This window comes from Anolis sagrei, chromosome 1 (genome assembly GCF_037176765.1).
Source record: "Anolis sagrei isolate rAnoSag1 chromosome 1, rAnoSag1.mat, whole genome shotgun sequence".
Lineage (NCBI taxonomy): Eukaryota > Metazoa > Chordata > Lepidosauria > Squamata > Dactyloidae > Anolis > Anolis sagrei.
In genome coordinates, this window is record NC_090021.1 from 161,094,241 (window position 1) to 161,114,687 (window position 20,447).

At 44.5% G+C, this 20,447-nt stretch overlaps 1 protein-coding gene across 6 annotated transcripts in view; it reads right to left on the reverse strand.

Moving 5' to 3' along the window:
* The window catches only part of AGAP1 (ArfGAP with GTPase domain, ankyrin repeat and PH domain 1), a 406,754-nt gene that overhangs the window by 327,679 nt on the left and 58,628 nt on the right, over positions 1-20,447 (reverse strand). For 2 of the 6 annotated variants that reach the window (XM_060783893.2, XM_060783884.2), the window contains exon 1: positions 14,083-15,219. The exons of 3 other annotated variants lie outside the window; for them this stretch is intronic. In XM_060783893.2, coding sequence (XP_060639876.2) covers positions 14,083-14,842 — 760 coding nt within the window. In that variant the 5' untranslated portion in view covers positions 14,843-15,219. Of the gene's footprint in view, positions 1-14,082; positions 15,221-20,447 lie in introns of those variants that run through there. One more of the 6 variants, XM_060783898.2, reaches the window with a different exon arrangement.

Consider the following 20,447-nt stretch of genomic DNA (forward strand, 5'->3'; position numbering starts at 1 on the left):
TTTCAAATAATATTGATAGTCATGTTTGGCTTTGCCCATTAATTTGAAATCTTAACAATTTAGTGTAAAGTAACAGTACGAATTACTTGCACCAGACTCAACTAAAAGAAACATTTGCAGAAAGCTCATATCAAGATGTCACTTCATATTGAGTCCTTCAATACCTTGCAAAGTATTTTCACACCTAGCTCCAGCAGGGAAGAGCTCCTTGCCCCACCCCAGCCATTCCACAGATATATAAACCCATTTTCCTACTTCCAACAGACCTCACTACCTCTGAGGATGCTTGCCATAGATGCAGGCGAAACGTCAGGAGAAATGCCTCTAGAACATGGCTCTATAGCCCGAAAAAACCCACAAGAACCTAGTATTTAAACTGTTTTGCATTAGCACAAAATAATAAAAAGGTATGATTCTGCAGCTATTCACAAATTTTTCAATCAGTAACATTTAAAATGCTTAACAGAGAGCTGAAAAGACTTCACATTACAGGGTTTACTCCACTGTTGTTATTTCACAAGAAACCTAAGATACATAAACCAGAAATATACTTTGACGCGCAACACTGTAACCCTAAGTTTTTCTTTACTATCAGAATAAAACTTGCAGTCCTTCTGCATAGACAAATCTCACTTTTGGTCATCCAAAACTATTTGTGAGCAGCACGATAGTGTTTTTCGGGGGGAGGGGTTGTGTGAATGTACAGGTGAGACAACTGAGAGTCAGAAATGACCACTTGTTTACTTATGATGAGCACTGTTTTAACTGAGTTTTAGTTGTTTTATATGCCTATATGTTTTATTATATTTTAAATTGTGTTTCATTTACGTTCGATTTTGAGACACCTTGTGCCATGTTCAAACCACCCCAAGTCCCTTTTTTTTCTTCTCCTTTACCTTGTAATGCATAGCACGGACATAATCTTTTAAAACCTAATTGCTTTCCAGTGTATATTAACTTAGCCACATATACCAAGTTTTCAAAAAGAGCATCATCTAACCCATACAACCAATAATTATAAGCCAAATGTTTCCTAGTTTAAATACAGTTATATCATTGCTGAATATGACATAATCTACTATGTCATAGAAGCTACAGTCCTACTTCCTAATGTTTGGTTCTAGGACCCCTGGATACCAAAATCCATGGATGCTAAAGTCCTAATAGCACAGTAAAACAATTTCTCGTATATACAATGGTAAATCAAGATCTGCTTTTGAATTTGGGTCAGGGAGGTGGATAGTTGGATCCAATGATATGGAGAGCCAACAGTAATGGAAGAATAAGGTCCATCTGTCTTGCCCTTAACTCAGACATGGAGCAACTGTTAACTGATGCTGTTTCCATCAATTTTGAGTCTCTTTTTTGTTGATTTTTGATGTGAATAATATAAATAGGTGTATGCTACATAACTGCCATATCTTGAAATGTAACATTTAAACCATATCAAGCCTTTCACTTTATATCCATATAACTGGGGGCAAGTACAATGGCACCAATGTGTGAATGAACAGGATCATGCATATTTATGGATTTCCTCTCTCACCAAATATTTCAATTCAAATACACTTAATTATTAGAAAAATATCTGGGGTATTTACACAGCACATGATACCTCACATGATACACTTCAATAAAAAAAGCTAAATCTGGTGCTAATCATTTAAGGGACCAGAAAAATATTCTATCCGAGACTCTTACAGAAAATCACTACACTTGCTAACTATCCGTATGGTTCATTATCAGATGGCACATTTAGAACTGAAGTATGTTCTTGGAGAGGGGCAAATAAAGAGACCTCCTAGTAGTAATTCTTGAAATACTGATGATCATCCATATATCCAACTACTTACTGCACCTTCTGAAAAGTAACTTCCTGAGCCTATTCAGATGGCGTGATGATCCAGCAACCTACAGATACCCTGGCTCATCTGTTCAAAGCAATATGTTTGTGCATGAGGCTCAAATGCTCCTGTGCGTACCAGGAGCAGTTAAAAAAATCACAGGGCTTCCTTATATGGTCTATTATCCTGTCTAAGCACGATTATGCAGAGTTCGGTTCAATCCCAATAAATAAAGCAAAAGAATCCAGTGTTGATTTAAGGTTTGTTTGTTTGTTTTGCTGGAAGAGAACCAAAGGCAATCCCATATTTAGATAACACAATAAACTGACTACAGTATGGTCCCAGTCTCCATCCGCAGGACCAGGGCCCATGGTCTCATCCATATCTGAAAAAAATATGGCCCTCATGTACAATTCCATTGTATGCTTCTGCTGGAAGTCAATGGAGTCACTATGGAGGACCCTAGAAATTCCATGAAAGGGTGTTCTCTTTAGATATTTCAGATCCTGCTGCGTGATTCTATGGCAAGCTTGTGCTGGACATTGTTCATCCCAATAAGGTTTGCTATCATCTGCAGTTTCACATTTCTACAGTAAGTCCAGCAACATGTCCCTTGCTGTCACAGGAGTCATCTGTATTCCCAATACAAGCCAGATTTCATTTAGTCCTTTGGCTTGCCTTATCGCCTGAACTGCGCACAGTGGTCCAAGTTTAGATGCCTTTGATACAAGAATAATTCTCTAAACAGATATTCAAATATTCTGGATTTTGCCTTTTCAAAGCTTCTAGGTCACTATGGGCAGCTATAACAACTAAGTTTGCATCACCAAGCCAACACAACATTTCTGGGCCAGCAGTAAAATTACTGTGTACACCATCTGGCATACAGTTGAATTATTGTGAGCATTAATCTGTTGAGTATTTAATTCAGATTGTGACCTTAATACTCATTCAGTTCTTAATCATCTGGCTATTTCAGTACATCTGGCATCTTCTTTTCCTTCAACATGGAGCCTTCTGAATATATATGTGTGTGTGTGTGTGTGTGTATCTGTCTCTCTGTGATTCATTCAAATAATTTAATATTATAGCACTTACTGGCATAAGATTTCAACCAACCCCTTTCCTTCAAAGTTTGAAATGAATTCCATTTGATATATGGAGATAATTGTATGATATTGTAATGTGATTTCTTCCACAACAATTAACATGCCGATCTAGTGATTAGTCAAATAGTATCAGATATTCCAGGAATGTTATGTGCCAGTTTACTTTGTAAAAATTCTACTAGAAGTTCATTTCTTAGAAGAGGGAAGCTCACCATCACTCCACAACAGACAACATCCTATTACTCTTAACTCTGCAACAGTCCAGAGTACAGCTAGCAGGACAGTGAATCTTCTTCCATGGGTTACTTGCTACAATGCCAAATGGTTATCAAAGCCAAAGGCTACGGTCTATCGGGTAGCGCGTCACAATAGAATCAGGGTCCTTTTAGGTCAGATCCTCATTCAACATTGAACTGCATTAATTACTGTTGGGTCAATCACACACGCTATCTAACCTGCCTGAGAGTTTTGTTGTGTGGATAAAATAAGGAAAGTATGCACATTACCCTAAGCAACTTGTAAGAAAAGAAAATATAAACAACAGCGGTTGTTTGTTTGCTTGAGGCCTGCACAACCTGTGGCCCTCCAGGTGTTTGGGCCTCCAACTCCCAGAAGCTGTAGCCAGTTTGTCCAACAGTCAGGAATTCTGGGAGCTGAAGTTCAAAACACCTGGAGGGCCACAAGTTGTGCAAGTCTAATTTATTTAGCTACTAGTCTATATAAAACCATTGTTGCCTGGGTGTTGTTGGGACCACTGCCCACCGACTTTCTCCCTTCTCCCTCCTCCCTCTGTAAGAAGGCCTACTTCACAATGTCTCCATGTCAATCTGGCAACGGTGGGCAGGCTCCCTCATACACATGTCACCTGTTTTTCTCAGTGACATAACAGAGGGCCACTTCACCTAGCAACAGCCTTTGTGGTATAAACAGACAAGCATACACACATATCATAAAGCATGATTTCAAGCAAACACACTAAAACATATTTTAAAAATATTTTCCTGTAAAAGATTTAAAAATATAGCTATAAAAAAAAGCTATAAAAGGGAATTCCTGAGAGCAGCTCAAGAGAAGGCTACCCCCAGAGTCCGCATCAAACGTGTTTGAGAAGGTGATGGGATTGAAAGCCCTCTCCTGCAGATCCCAACCGTCGCACTGGCTTGCATAAGGCAATAAAGTATTTCAGAGAGTCTGCACCCAAGCCGCTTAAGGTTTTAAAAGTCAAGATCAGCACTCTGATCAGCTTCAAAAGGCTGCTCAACAACATATAGTGTTCCAGGAGTCCAAATGAGATCTAATTAAGGTGGAAGTTATTATAGCTAGATTTGACTTTTAGAGGAACAGGCACAACTGGCACACTAGTTCTAACTTTGGAAATGCACTCCAAAACCTGGGCATCCAGGCTCAGACCCAAGTCCATGAATACATCAAATATGTAAAGGCCTCGGGGGGGGGGGGGGGGACTGAAAAACTTCAGGGAAAAAGGAATTCCCCCTTCAGTTTGATGCTATTTTCCAAACAATGTTTTTTTTGTCGTGTCAGGAGCGACTTGATAAACTGCAAATCGCTTCTGGTGTGAGAGAATTGGCCGTCTGCAAGGACATTGCCCAGGAGACGCCCAGATGATTTGATGTTTTTATCATCCTTGTGGGAGGCTTCTCTCATGTCCCCGCATGAGGAGCTGGAGCTGATAGAGGGAGCTCATCCGCCTCTCCTCGGATTCGAACCTGCGACCTGTCGGTCTTCAGTCCTGCCGGCACAGGGGTTTAACCCACTGCGCCACCAGGGGCTCCTTCCAAACAAAATAAAAATGGGTTATGAAACACTTTATTATTTGCACTTATTAACCGCCACTCTCAGCCCTAGGGCGTTGATTGAATAAAACAATCAACACAAGGTGTCCATATATTTATGCACTCCACATAATCACTAAAAATTGTGCAACACATAGACTTCTGTGTAAGACTATGTACAACAATGTTCCTCAAGACGATGAACCAGAGACAAAAGCTCTTGTGTGAGCCTTCACCTGGCAGTCCAAAGTGAGCTTCAAGGAAAGGGGAAAAATTGCAGGCAATGATCTAATATTTGTAAAAATCAGGAGCAGGCCCGTAGCCAGGATTTGATTCAGTGAAGGCTGAGTTTGATTTGGGGGGGGGGGGGGGGGCTGAGGATGTACCCTAGCAAACCTTTTGTATCGTTATCCCAATACCCGCATGCATATGGGATATATTGAGCATGGTGATCAGATCATGACATGAATAAACATAACAGTTTAAATAATGTACCAGTAAGGCCTTCTCGCAGACCACCATGAGAATTAGGGGGGGCTGAAGCCCCTCAAGCCCCCCCCCCCCCCCCCGGCTACATGCCTGATCAGGAGGAAAAAGCCAGGTGCCCTATGCCAAATAGCTTGAGGAACACTAAGATGCAGTATCTGATCGTTACAATTGCTAGCATGTTTTCCTTTTCTCCGTTTTTTTTAAAAATGGGAATAAATGTTTTGTTTGCTGTGAGGAACTGGAGAAGACAAAATAATTGGTTTCTTCTGTTCTTACTGTTTTTTGTTTTGTTTTTCGCTTGATGCCCATAAATTCAGAAGAAGTTCAGGACCTTAACTGCAAATTGGGGGGGGGGGGGGGGTCAACTTTTTAAAAGTAAATTTAATTTGTAATTGTTTATTAAATGAACTGTACTATTGTACTATACTTTCAATATGCCTAAGACAAGAACATGACTTTCATCGAAAAAGGTACCAATAATGGATTATTTTTCAAATCTTTCCGAAACTTTATTTCTTTTTCCCTTAGATCCTTTCCCTCTATGTTGTCACTTCAAACATTCGTTTTCCATGAAAATAGTGTCTTTCACAGGGCAAACAAACCTGGCAACAATTAGATGCAGCTTTACCACTTCTTCTACTGGTGAGCTGACAACAAGGCTACCGCAAACCCACCTGATACACAAGCTGTCCCACTCTTTCCTCAGCAATCTCCTCATCACTTCCCAATCTACTGGTAGAAACACTGAATTTATAAACAACTAAGGGGAAAATTGGTTTACATTTCTGACACAATGTTTTATAGCACAATAAGCAGTACAAAATGTCTACAAAGACAATAAACTGATTCAATTCCAAACATATCTGTATCTGAACAGACATGGTTACAGCTGTGCTGCTGGTAAACTTAAACTGGTGATATGGGTGTTACACTACACAAACCTTATAATCAATGTAACACCATACAAAGATCCTCTTCTACCTCAAGAAGAGGAAAGCACAGCTCCAGAAGCAGATGAAAGTCCATCCCAAAGGGAGAAAATAGGAGGCAGTATCTGCTGGATTTAATCCCCTTTCTGCAGGCACTGCCATTCCCTTTTCTTTGTGTGCCTTGTATTATTTACATTGTAAGCCTTGAAGGGAGGGAAAATCTAATTAACAATTTGTAAGCAATCTGGGCCTTTGCAGCTGAAGAGCAGGGTATAAAATCTCTAAATAAATAAATAAATAAAAATAACCCCGGACTTTGACAGAAAGTAGTCTAAACATGATTTTTTTTTCAAATTGGAAGTTTACAGAAAACGTCATCTGAATTCAAAATTCCTATCTTTCTCAAGTATCTGAATACTGTATAGCACTGAAATTAATTTTCATTCTAAGTTATAAATGAAATTAGATTGGAATTAATTTTAACTCCAAGACATAGCCTATCCCAGGACTAATGACACGACTTCTACAAAAGCAACTCCAGGATGCTGGTTTTACTAAAATACCCTAAAACTGAACCAGAAACGCAGCAGGCTAATATTTAACTTTACAGTACAAGTTGATTGACTCCCAGTTACAAAAGAGCCAGTATTTTTCACATGTGATTCCCATAATATGACCATAATTAAGGCAGTGAAAAGAAAGAATAAAGAGTCTTCCTCCTGCCATTCTCCTGGTGTATCCTTAAAAGGAGGATTCTCCAGTATGAAATAGATTTCCACCATTAAGCATGGATCAGCACTTCTTAGATGAATCTGAATGCTCAACCAAAAGGCACTGCTGTTCCCAATGCTACCACAGTAAAAGGATTTGATTTGTTAAGCAAAATTGCCAAATGACTTTTCAACAGAGTGACAGATGTATAATTAGTATTCAAGATTATAACTCAAAGCCATTCACTCCCATCAAGAAAAATGTGGATGTAGCAATAAATTAAGGCAACAGTTAGTTAAGGGAATTTTCTTAGTGTAGAAGCAAAAATCAGGAAGAGGTAGAATTACTTCAACTCTCCATCTTCAGCCTAAAGTATACATCTATACTTCTGAGAAAGAAGCTTCCTTTTGCAATCTTCTTGTGCCTGCTCTCCATGTCCTCTGCCAATCTAGACTTTTTGAAAAACTAGATAGACACACGGGGTGGCAAAACAGGTTTTGTGTATCAACGTTTAGCAGCATGCCTGCAGTAAACAGTGCTTACTGCAAACATTTGTGGACATGTCTCGATTTGGAAAAGAACATGATTCTGCTCTTGCTGATCCTACTATAGTCAGGCATGCCTTCATCCAACAAGCAAGATAAACAGCAGCTGTCTCTAAAATCCCTTGAGAAGCATGAATGAAGTTGTTGTTGTTCATTCGTTCAGTCGTCTCCGACTCTTCGTGACCTCATGGACCAGTCCACACCAGAGCTCCCTGTCGGCCGTCACCACCCCCAGCTCCTTCAAGGTCAGTCCAGTCACTTCAAGGATGCCATCCATCCATCTTGCCCTTGGTCAGCCCCTCTTCCTTTTACCTTCCACTTTCCCCAGCATCATTGTCTTCTCTAGGCTTTGCTGTCTCCTCATGATGTGGCCAAAGCACTTCAACTTTGTCTCTAGTATCCTTCCCTCCAATGAGCAGTCGGGCTTCATTTCCTGGAGGATGGACTGGTTGGATCTTCTCGCAGTCAAAGGCACTCTCAGAACTTTCCTCCAACACCACAGCTCAAAAGCATTGATCTTCCTTCGCTCAGCCTTCCCGAAGGTCCAGCTCTCACATCCGTAGGTTACTACAGGGAATACCATGGCTTTGACTAGGCAGATCTTTGTTGCCAGTGTGATGTCTCTACTCTTTACGATTTTATCGAGACTGGACATTGCTCTCCTCCCAAGAAGTAAGCGTCTTCTGATTTCCTGGCCACAGTCTGCATCTGCAGTAATCTTTGCACCTAGAAATACAAAGTCTGTCACGGCCTCCACATTTTCTCCCTCTATTTTCCAGTTGTCAATCATTCTTGTTGCCATAATCTTGGTTTTTTTTTTTACGTTTAGCTGCAACCCGGCTTTTGCGCTTTCTTCTTTCACCTTGATTAGAAGGCTCCTCAGCTCCTCCTCACTTTCGGCCATCAGAGTGGTGTCATCTGCATATCTGAGGTTGTTAATGTTTCTTCCAGAAATTTTCACCCCAGCTTTGCATTCATCAAGCCCCACACATTGCATGAAGTGTTCTGCATACAAGTTTAAAAGGTTGGGTGAGAGTATGCAGCCTTACCGTACGCCTTTCCCAATCTTGAATCAGTCTGTTGTTCCATGGTCAGTTCTTACTGTTGCTACTTGGTCCTTGGACAGATTCCTCAGGAGAGAGACAAGGTGGCTTGGTATGCCCATCCCACCCAGAACTTGCCACAGTTTATTATGATCCACACAGTCAAAGGTTTTGGAATAGTCAATGAAGTAGAAGTAGATGTTTTTCTAAAACTCCCTGCCTTTCTCCATTATCCAGCGGATATTGGCAATTTGGTCTCTTGTTCCTCTACCTTTTCTAAACCCAGCTTGAACGTCTGGCAGCTCTCACTCCATGTATTGCTGGAGTCTTCCTTGCAGGATCTTGAGCATTACCTTACTGGCATGAGAAATAAGGGCTACTGTACAGAAGTTTGAGCAGTCTGAATGAAGTTACCCGGAGAAAAAAGAGGATAGCAGGTAAGCCTGGCCATTTGTTGCCCCAAGCATGTTTAAAAATCATAGCTCTGTAAATCTGAAATTTTAAAGAAAAGTAATTCCTGGTTACGTTTTGTAGGAAATCTTTATGATTGGGGTGTCAAACTCATTTAAGGCCACATCAGTTTTACGGTTGCCCTCAAAGGGCCACTAAATCCATGAACAGAGAATCCATAGATGCAGAGGGTCAACTATAATTTTTCTATATAGTGGCTGGTGCGCTTTAGTTGTCACCCAATTTCGGTCCAAGGATTTATTGACAACTCCCATCACTTTTGATTATATCCATCATGTGAGACACTGCTCTCTCTCTCCCCCACCATCACATGCATGGTTGATGGGGACGAGGGAGAGAGCCTTCTCAGTGGTGGCCCCCCAGCTTTGGAACTCCCTCCCTAGGGAGATCAGACAGGCTCCCACCTTGTCCTCCTTTCGGAGTCAACTAAAAACCTGGATGTTCCGCTGTGCTTTTGACTAAGCAGCTCACCAGTAACTCTCTTGTCCCCTACTTGAAGTTCTGCACTTTACACCAGCCCACATTTTACACTGGTATACGTCCTACCTCAACATGTGCTTGACAGTATTTCCTGCCCAGTTTACCATACTGTTGCACTTTCCTGAGCTCCTGTAAAAATATATTGCACTCACTGAATCTGTACCTCAGCCATGTTTCTTTCAGCCATAGTTTTTATATTGCTTTCAATTGTGCTGTTATTTGTTTTATCTGATGTTTTAATTGGTTAAAGTGTTTACATGTGTGTTTTAATTGTAATCTTGGGCGTGTCCCTTGTAAGCCACCCTAGGGGAGATGGTTGGCAGGGTATAAAAATAAAGTTATTATTATTATATTATTATGTGGACTGGGAATTGCAACAGCACTTGTAGCTCTGAGGTTGGAGAATGGTTAAAGGGCATTTTAAAGTCAGACATCATATCCACAAGCCTTGTATCTAAATTCAAACCCTACTCTCCTGACTAAACAGAACAAACTTTAGTCTTCAAGGTGCTACTGTATCACACCTCCATCAGCTTTCATCATGTCTAATGATGAGGAATGTGGGAGTTGTAGTCCAGGATCTGGCAGGCCACATAAAATGGGACAGCAAGCCGGATTTGGCCCATGTGCCTTGTGTCAAATATGTGCTTTAAGGGGTCTCTAGAAGATTCCAAACCATTCTGTTTCTACATACGCTTATCTGACTTGGTTATTTCATTTCACATGCACCTATTGTCATTGTGAAGGCAATGTTTCCAGAAACCTGTTTAGTTGCTTTGGGGGGGGGGGGGGGGGTACTATCCCAATTCTTTCTGCCTTTAAAGTTTCTGTTAAAGCAGGGGTCCTCAAAATATGGCCCGGGGGCCGGATACGGCCCTCCAAGGTCATTTACCTGGCCCTCGCTCAGGGTCAACTTAAGTCTGAAACGACTTGAAAGCATACAACAACAACAACAACAACAATCCTACCTCATCAGCCAAAAGCAGGGCCACACTTCCCATTGAAATACTAGTAAGTTTATGGCAAAAGTTTATGGTCTCTTCCAACTTTAGGATTTTATGATCTATATATATAAAAATGCTCTGTGCATAATGAGTACCTTAAAAACAAAAGAGCCAATGAACGAAATCACACCAAATTTGGCAACAAAATGTCTCACAACACAAGAAGTGACAATCACTCAAAAATTTATGATTTTGTCATTTGGGAGTTGTAGTTGCTGGGATTTATAGTTCACCTACAATCAAAGAGCATTCTGAACTCCATCAACGATGGAATTGAACCAAACTTAGCACACAGGACTCCCATGACCAACAGAAAATACTGGAAGGGTTTGGTGGGCATTGCCCTTGAGTTTGGGAGTTGTACTTCACCTACATCCAGAGAGCACTGTGGACTCAAACAATGGATCTAGATGGATCTAGAACCATGATGGCAAACCTATGACACACGTGTCAGCACTGACACGCGTAGACATTTTTGATGACACGCGGCTGCATGCCGCTGCATACAGAGAAGTTTGTATCCCAAGAAGGACATTTCATCCTCAGCTCCTGCATGGCCAGGTGCAGGAGCTGAGGATAAAACATTTGCAGTAGTTTAGCATCTAGTTCTGGAACTTCCAGTTAGGCCATTAGGGAATTTTTGGCCTCACGTCCAGCCGGGATAGCAGGGAGCAGCGGAATGCCATGGGGAACACATCTCTGGGGGCCCTGTGATCTCCATCACCAGCAACCACATAATCACAGCAACCATCATCCAATTTACTGTTCTGGGGTGTTGTGGATTTCTAAGTGACCATCATTACTGAGAAAAGTGAGGGGAGGAGGGAGCTGGAAGAGGAGAGAGTCTGAGTTACAGATGCAATTTCCCACCATATATTATTATTATACCTTTTTGTTATCTAAACTATAAATATCGCAAAATTATAGTGTTTTTTTCCCCTCAAAGTGACACCACACCCGAGTAATGCTTCCTTTTTGGTGAACTTTGACACACCAAGCTCAAAAGGTTGCCCATCACTGATCTAGACCAAACTTGGCATGAATATTCCATATGCCCAAATATGAACACAGATGGAGTTTGGGGGAAATAGACCTTGACATTTGGGAGTTGTAGTTACTGGGATTTATAGTTCACCTACAATCAAAGAGTGTTCTGAATCCCATCAACAACAGAATTGGGCCAAACTTCCCACACAGACCCCCATGACCAACAGAAAATATTCAAGGCCATCCAATCCAACTCCCTTCACCAGGGCAAGAAAACGTAATCAAAGCCCTCCTTGACAAAGAGCCATCCAGCCATAGATATAGATAGATATGATTCACACACACACACACACACACAGATATTATCATAGATTTGAAAGCAATCCCTGAAGAAGGACAATTATATCTTACATGTTCCAGAGTAGGCAAACCAGACACTCTCCACATCAACACTGACAAAGAAACAGCAAGAAATACTGTTTACCCACAAGCAGAAAGAAATTACATATATTAGAAACCAACACTTTCTCATTATTTTCCAGATCACCAGACTGGGCCACAGCAACACGTGGCAGGGGACGGCTAGTCATTTATAAAATAGAATCCAAGTTCACTTCATTACAGTCAATGACCAGCTCATAAAACAGTCAAATGTCTGAAATGCTTTTTTGATGTTTATTGCTGCAGGTGCATCTATAACAGGGATGGACAAACTTGGACTTCAACTTCCAGAAATCCCAGCCAGCTTACCAGTTGTTAGGAACTGTGGGTGTTGAAGTCCAAAACACTTGGGTGGCCCAAGTTTGCCCATGCCTGATCTATACAAATGTAAACTGCCAGTCCAACTGTGGAACCAAAGATCCCACCTCCACCTGGACCCCTCCTGTCTTCCCTAGAGAATAACTGGGCAAGCAAAAGGAGCTTGGTGGCTAGCATGATGGTCCATAGGCAAGACCAGTCCTTGCCCAGCACCCACCAGACTACTTCCAAGAAGTGTCTGCTTCCCTGGAGACTAGGACGCGGAACAATGGCCTCAAACTACAAGAGAGGAGATTCCATCTGAACATGAGGAAGAACTTCCTGACTGTGAGAGCTGTTCAGCAGTGGAACTCTCTGCCCCGGAGTGTGGTGGAGGCTCCTTCTTTGGAAGCTTTTAAGCAGAGGCTGGATGGCCATCTGTCAGGGGTGATTTGAGTGCAATATTCCTGCTTCTTGGCAGAATGGGGTTGGACTGGATGGCCCATGAGGTCACTTCCAACTCTTTGATTCTATGATTCTGCAGTTTCCACAAACTGGGCCAGTCAGCCATTGGATGTACAGTTTTACTATGTCATCACTCCACCCCATCCCAATACCCAGGATCCCAAAAACCAGGAGCCCCTGGTGGCTCAGTGGGTTAAAGCCCTGTGCCGGCAGGACTGAAGACCGATAAGTCGCAGGTTCGAATCCGGGGAGAGGTGGATGAGCTCCCTCTATCAGCTCCAGCTCCTCATGCGGGGACATGAGAGAAGCCTCCCACAAGGATGATAAAAAAAACATCAAAAATCATCCAGGCGTCCCCTGGGCAACGTCCCTGCAGACGGCCAATTCTCTCACAACAGGATGCTCCTGACACAACCAAAAAAAAAAAAAAATCCTAATACTACATCCAGGAACAGTAACACCAGGCAGCAGCTGTTTCTGAAAAGTGTCTCTTAACTCTGGCCTGAACCTTCAAACTAGTGGGGTGTTTGCAAAACCTGAGGACGTTCCATTTTTCCTGCCAAACCCTCCCTCCCAAATGTGTGTGTCTACACCAGGGGTCCTCAAACTTTTTAAACAGAGGGCCAGGTCATAGTCCTCAAACTGTTGGAAAGCTGGATTATAATTTGGAAAAAAATGAATGAATTCTGTGTGCACTGCACAGATCTTATTTGTAGTGCAAAAAACACTTAAAAACAATACAATAATTAAAATGAAGAACAATTTCAACAAATATAAAATTGTATTGTCGAAGGCTTTCATGGCTGGAATCACTAGGTTCTTGTAGGTTTTTTCGGGCTATAGGGCCATGTTCTGGAGGCATTTCTCCTGACGTTTCGCCTGCATCTATGGCAAGCATCCTCTCTGAGGATGCTTGCCATAGATGCAGGCGAAACGTCAGGAGAAATGCCTCTAGAACATGGCCCTATAGCCCAAAAAAACCTACAAGAACCTAAATATAAAATTATTAGTATTTCAATGGGAACTGTTACTTTACTTTTGGCTGATGAGATAGGATTGTTGTTGTTGTTGTGTGCTTTCAAGTTGTTTCAGACTTCGGTTGACCCTGAGCGAGGGCCGGGTAAATGACCTTGGAGGGCTGCATCCAAGTTTGAGGACCCCTGGTCTACACACCCCAGAGAAGCAAAGGAGAGAGACAGGGTCGTGCGGCACCGGCAAAGACAAAGCCAGCTGCTGCTGCTGTGTGGGCGCCACTACGCTGGATTGAGTGACCTAGTAACCCATATTTTCCTGTTTTAAGAGGCTTTCCTCCTCCTCCTCCTCTTCCCTCATCCAAAGGGGAAAGGGAAGGGAAGGGACACAAGCCCAGAGGGTCCAGGCCGGGAGGGCGGGGGGGGGGGTCCCTGTTCTTCCTCCTCCCCAACCAGGCACCTTCCCCCCTCCCTCCCTCCCTCCCCCTTCCCCCGGGGGGCACCTCTGCTGCGGGGTCCCTCTTGGGGGCCATGCCTCCTCTTGCAGGCGCTGCTTCCGGCGCTGGAGGCTCGGGCGCGCGGGCCCCTTCCGAGGGGGCTCCCGAAGGGCGAGAAGACGCCGCTGAAGAAGCGGCTGAGGAGGAGGCGGCGCTCCTGAGGCGAGGACGAGGCGGCAGTGGGGCTCCGGGGGCCTTCCTCCTCCTCCGCCTCCTCTTCCTCGGGGGCCGCCTTCCTCCCGACGCTCCGCGACCGGCCTGCTCCGGGCCCGAGAGCCAGGCATCCCGAGCTGCTGTGCCGCTTGCTCCGAGCCAAAGCGCGCAGCCTCAGCCCTTCGGCGCCACCGCCACCGCCGCCGCTCCAGTGGCGGAAGCTGCAGCTCCGGCGCAAAGGCGGCAGAGGCGGAGGGAGGGGGGGCGGGGGCGGCGGAGGGGTGGGCCCGGCGTGGCTGCGGCGGGAGGACACCTTGAGGCGGCCCAGCTCCAGCTGCCCGGTGCTCAGCGCCCGGAAACTGCGGAAAGAGGCCGCGGCGCCGCGCCCCCTTTCCGGCTCCTGCTCGGCGTCGTCGTCCTCTTCCTCCTCCTCGTCCTCCTCCTCCTCCTCCAGGAGGAGCCCGTGCGGGGGCCAGGGGGCCACGGCCAGCGCCTCCTTCTTGACCAGGGTCACCGAGATGCGGTAGACGGCCCTCCTCCTCCTCCGCGGCGCCATCGCGGCCGGGGAGGCCGGGGCCGAAGCCGGCTCGCCGCCCTCCTCCAGCAGGAGCATCACGGCTTGCTAGGAGCCCACGCCGGCTCCGGCCCTGGCCCTCCGGCATCCAGGTCGAGGAGGAGGCAGCGGCGGCAGCACCTCCGCGGGGGCTCCATGGAGGCGCCCCTCCGAGCCCGGCGCCCGCCCCCCGCGCACTACATCGCGCGGCTTATTGTTGACAGCAGCGAGGGAGGGAGGGCGCCTCCTCCTCCGAGCCCGCCTTCCCTTCCTGGGGGACGGAGCCGCCCGAAAGAGGCAGGAGCACAAGGATGGATAGATGGATGGATGGATGGAGAAGAAAAGAAAGGAGCAGGGCCGAGAGCCGGCGCTGCGCTGCGCCTAATCCCTGCCCGAGACGCACACGCTCCGCAGCCGAAGCGCGGAGATCCCCAAGAGCTGCCTCCTCGCAGGCGCCTGGAAATCCCGGAATGGATTCCCTCTCTGCTGCTCCTGGGAAGCGCCGCAAAACAACCCAACATGCACACAGAGAGATTAGATAGGTTAAACAGAGACAGACAGACAGACATTTATCATTATTTATTATTTCGTGTATTTCTACGCAGGGGCGGCCCTAGGTAATTTTCAACTGTAAGCAAACAGTATTTTGGCACCCCCCCCCCCCAAACAATCACTGATATATATATTTTCTGTTCGTCATGGGAGTTCTGTGTGCCATAGAATCATAGAATCAAAGAGTTGGAAGAGACCTCATGGGCCATCCAGTCCAACCCCCTGCCAAGAAGCAGGAATATTGCATTCAAATCACCCCTGACAGATGGCCATCCAGCCTCTGCTTAAAAGCTTCCAAAGAAGGAGCCTCCACCACACTCCGGGGCAGAGAGTTCCACTGCTGAACGGCTCTCACAGTCAGGAAGTTCTTCCTCATGTTCAGATGGAATCTCCTCTCTTGTAGTTTGAAGCCATTGTTTCGCGTCCTAGTCTCCAGGGCAGCAGAAAACAAGCTTGCTCCCTCCTCCCTGTGGCTTCCTCTCACATATTTATACATGGCTATCACGTCTCCTCTCAGCCTTCTCTTCTTCAGGCTAAACATGCCCAGTTCCCTAAGCCGCTCCTCATAGGGCTTGTTCTCCAGACCCCTGATCATTTTAGTCGCCCATATTTGGTTCAATTCCATCATTGGTGGAGTTCAGAATGCTCTTTGAGTGTAGGTGAACTATACATCCCAGTAACTACAACTCGCATATGTCAAGATCTATTTTCCCCCAAAAGCGCCTCAAGAGCACCCCTGAGCAAAATCAACTATACTGCAAATGCTTACTTTGCGTAATGGGTTGAGCCGCCCCTGCTTCTACCCCGCCCTTCTCAACCCCCAAGGGGGGGACTCAGGGCGGCTTACAAAAAGGCACAATTCGATGCCTATACAGGAATACAGATAAAATATAGACAGCAATTAAAACAGTCTGTGTTTTAAATGGATTAGGGATCAGCTAGTTTTCCCTGTAATAGGCAATAAGAGCACCTAGAGCTTTTCACCTTAAGAACAGACAAGCATCCCAAGCTCTGAGGATTACCAGGGAAGGAATCCCACTGGAGCATTGCAAGGCACCCAAATACCTGGGAGTCACTCTGGAACGTGCTCTGACCTACAAGAAGCACTGCCTGAACATCAAGCAAAAAGTGGGTGCTAGAAACAATATCATACGAAAGCTGACTGGCACAACCTGGGGATCACAACCAGACACAGTGAAGACATCTGCCCTTACGCTATGCTACTCTGCTGCTGAGTATGCATGCCCATTGTGGAACACATCTCACCACGCTAAAACATTAGATGTGGCTCTTAATGAGACATGCCACATTATCACGGGGTGTCTGCACCCTACACCACTGGAGAAATTACACTGCTTAGCCTGCATTGCACCACCTGACATCCGCCAGGAAGTAGCAGCCAATAGTGAAAGGACCAAGGCAGTGACATCTCCAGCCCATCCCCTGTTTGGGTATCAGCCAGCACGTCAACAACTTAAATCAAGAAATAGTTTTCTAAGATCTATAGAGACACTTGTTGAAAGACCCCAGCAAGCGAGAGTCCAAAAGTGGCAGGCTCAAACCCAGAACCTCAATCAGTGGGTGATACCAAATAAGAGACTCCCCCCTGGGCACACAGAAGACTGGGCGACTTGGAAGGCGCTGAACAGACTGTGCTCCGGCACCACAAGATGCAGAGCCAACCTTAAGAAATGGGGCCACAAAGTTGAATCTACGACATGCAAGCGCGGAGAAGAGCAAACCACTGACCACCTGCTGCAATGCAACCTGAGCCCTGCTACATGCACAATGGAGGACCTCCTTGCGGGAACACCAGAGGCCCTCCAAGTGGCCAGCTACTGGTCAACGGACATTTAATCAACTACCAAGCTTGCAAAGTTTGTTTTGTGTCTCCTTGTTTGTTTTGTTCTGTTAGAAATGTAATACAATTATCTGGTTGCCCCTGACACGATGTACGGACCACCAGGAGTCCACAAGAATTAAAATATAGTCTGCGGGCTTACTACTACTACACCACTGCAACAAGAATGACTGGTCTCACAAAACCCTCTTATACTGCTGAGGGTTATTAAATATGGTTTTCTGTGGGCAAGGAGATGCCGACTCCTGGATGGCATATGTTCTGTGTCAGAATCATAGAATCATAGATTTGGAAGAGACCTCAAGGGCCATCTAGTTCAACCCCCTGCCAAGAATAGATGGCCATCCAGCCTCTGTTTAAAAGCCTCCAAAGAAGGAACGTCCACCACACTCAGGGGCAGAGAGTTCCACTGCTGAACAGCAGTCACAGTCAGGAAATTCTTCTTCATAGAATCATAGAGTTGGAAGAGACCTCATGGGCCATCCAGTCCAACCCCCTGCCAAGAAGCAGGAAAATTGCATTCAAAGCACCCCTCACAGATGGCCATCCTGCTCTTTTTAAAAGCCCCCAAAGACTCCACCACACTCCAGGGCAGGGAGTTCCTTATGTTCAGATGGAATCTCCTTTCTTGTAGTTTGAAGAAACTAGAGTTGATGTGATCTATCCAATGCAACGTTCCGAATCAGCACCCCAAATAACCAAACTGAAGTTGACCAAAAACTGATTCATAAGGGAGAATAGTCCCTGGTCAAAGAAAGGTTGGGAACCACTGCTCTAAATGGGAGCTATGGTTAAAGCATTCAGCCACATTCTGCCAAGCACAACAGCTATTGAAGATCTAAAAACCAGGGCTTCTTAAACTGTGGGTCCCAACCCCAAATGGGGTCCCACTGAGCTCAATGTTGGGGTCCCAAAAGGTTTCTGAACATCACCCGTTTCAGACATATACACGAATCTGTTGTGCAAAGTTTACAGTGCAAAAGATGCTTCAGCTGCAGCACTCCATAAAAAGGGGGAAACCAGCCTCTTTAGTAATTACACCATATAACACAATTTTTGTTCCTGCGTTATAAATGTCATTTCCTAAGTGGTTCTATGAAGAAAAAAAAACAAGGGAAAAGTTGATTAAACTGGAAAATTTTTGTTTTGGCAGGACATCCCCCTAGCACATTTTGCTCTAGTTTTTCAATGAATATCTCATAGAGTTAAACATCATTAGAGCATGCATCATTTGCATCTCTCTTTTTTGTAACGTACATAAATGGGAATCAAAATCTGCCTCATCAACCAGGGCCCTGGGAAAACATGAATATAAAACATGACATTAAGTGCAGCTCCTTGCTACTAAAGTGGGTTTCTCATTAAGATTTTTTCCTCCAAAGTTGCTGTGTCTGTAACAGCATTGCCTTCCAAAATAGACTACTGCAACGCTCTCTACGTGGGGTTGCCTTTGAAGACTGTCTGGAAGCTTCAACTGGTCCAACGGACAGCAGCCAGATTGCTAACTGGAGCAGCTCTCAGGGAGCATACAACTCCCTTGTTGTGCCAGCTCCACTGGCTGCCAGTTCGCTACCGGGCACAATTTAAAGTGCTGGCTTTAGCCTATAAAGCCCTAAACGGTTCTGGCCCAACTTACCTGTCCAAATGAATCTCCCCTTATGAACCTGCAAGGACTTTTAACATCATCTGGAGAGGCCCTGCTCTTGGTCCCGCCATCATCATAAGTATGGTTGGCGGGAACGAGAGACAGGGCCTTCTTAGTGGTGGCCCCTCAGCTATGGAACAGCCTTCCTAGGGAGATTAGATAGGCTTCCTTGCTCCTATCATTCCGGAAGAATCTTAAGACATGGCTATTTGAGTGGGCATTTGAAAATACGGAGTAACAGATATAATAACGGAATAACTGTATGGCGGAACTGCATTGTTTTAATTATTATCAATTGAAGTATGTTTCATTATAGTGTTTGATTTTATTGTTGCTGATGTTTTTATATTGTATATTGTAATTGTGTCCTTGGTGGCATTGAATTCTTGCCTTGTAAACCGCCTCGAATCGCCGGAAGGCTGAGAGGGGAGGTATAGAAATGTACTAAATAAATAAATAAAATCTTCCTTTATTGTGATAAAATAAAAATTAAAGAGGACTTTAATAAGCAGGGTGATCTGGTGTCATAAGTCACCTCTGTGAAGTTGCAAAACCTTTCTGAAGTTCTCAAATACTAATCAACAGAAACCAGCTTTGCAAACTGACTTATCTTTTTTTCATATCAGTCATCCCTTAATTGAATACATACAGTCACATATTTCAGTCGGAAACCATATTTACTGTAGCTATATGGCTACTTGACAATAGCATGCCTCTAAATCATTTGAGGCAATGCACAAAAATCCACGCCAGGCTTTCCAGTGAGCAGAACCGTGAAAATAGGCTTCTTACTACTGAAGAATCCATTTTTATCAGCTTTTGGTTATTCAATCAGCAGCAGGAGCACTTTCAACTATAAATATATAGTTCAAAGATTTCATTCTTTTCAGAGGTAGGATGCCTTTCTCACATAAATGCACAAGGTTTGGTTTTTCAGCATAAGTTTTAGAAAACGCCTTCTGCAAAGCAAACTGCACATTCCAGGAGAAAACCCCAACTCCCCTTCAAAGACCCTGATTGTGGATTTGGAGACACACACACACTTCCTTCTGAACACACTTTAAAGCAACATAGCGGCATTTTAAGTACTCAGATGCCATTTCCCACTACTACTCCCCCTAAAGAAAATAGGAAGAAATTTCACCTCTTAGTAAATATGCCTTCTATACTTCTTTGCCCAATTCTCACTAAATAAATTAATTAAAGCTAATCTGAATGTTGATGCATTAAGGGTTAGGAGGCAAGTCTCTTGTGTACTTTAATGGGCCACTGTATATCATCATTATGCTCCTGCAGAATGGACTGTGGTGCACTGCAATACTTCATAGCTATGCAGAGGACTGCATGAGTAATGGTTTGAGAACCACTTTATTCATAACACTGAAATATCACCTCCCAGCCTATCAGGGTGCACATTTTGTGAACTAAGAACTTTTGGGAAAGAATGTATAATCAGACAACTAAACTTCCCAGAACTATCAGCCATGTGGAACAGAGCTGTCTTAGCTGCCAATGAGGAAGAGGTGAAATCAGACTAATGTGCTTTTATGGGGTGTTGTGTGGTTTCTAGGCTTGTTGGTGGGGTTTATAGTAGACATGTGCACGGA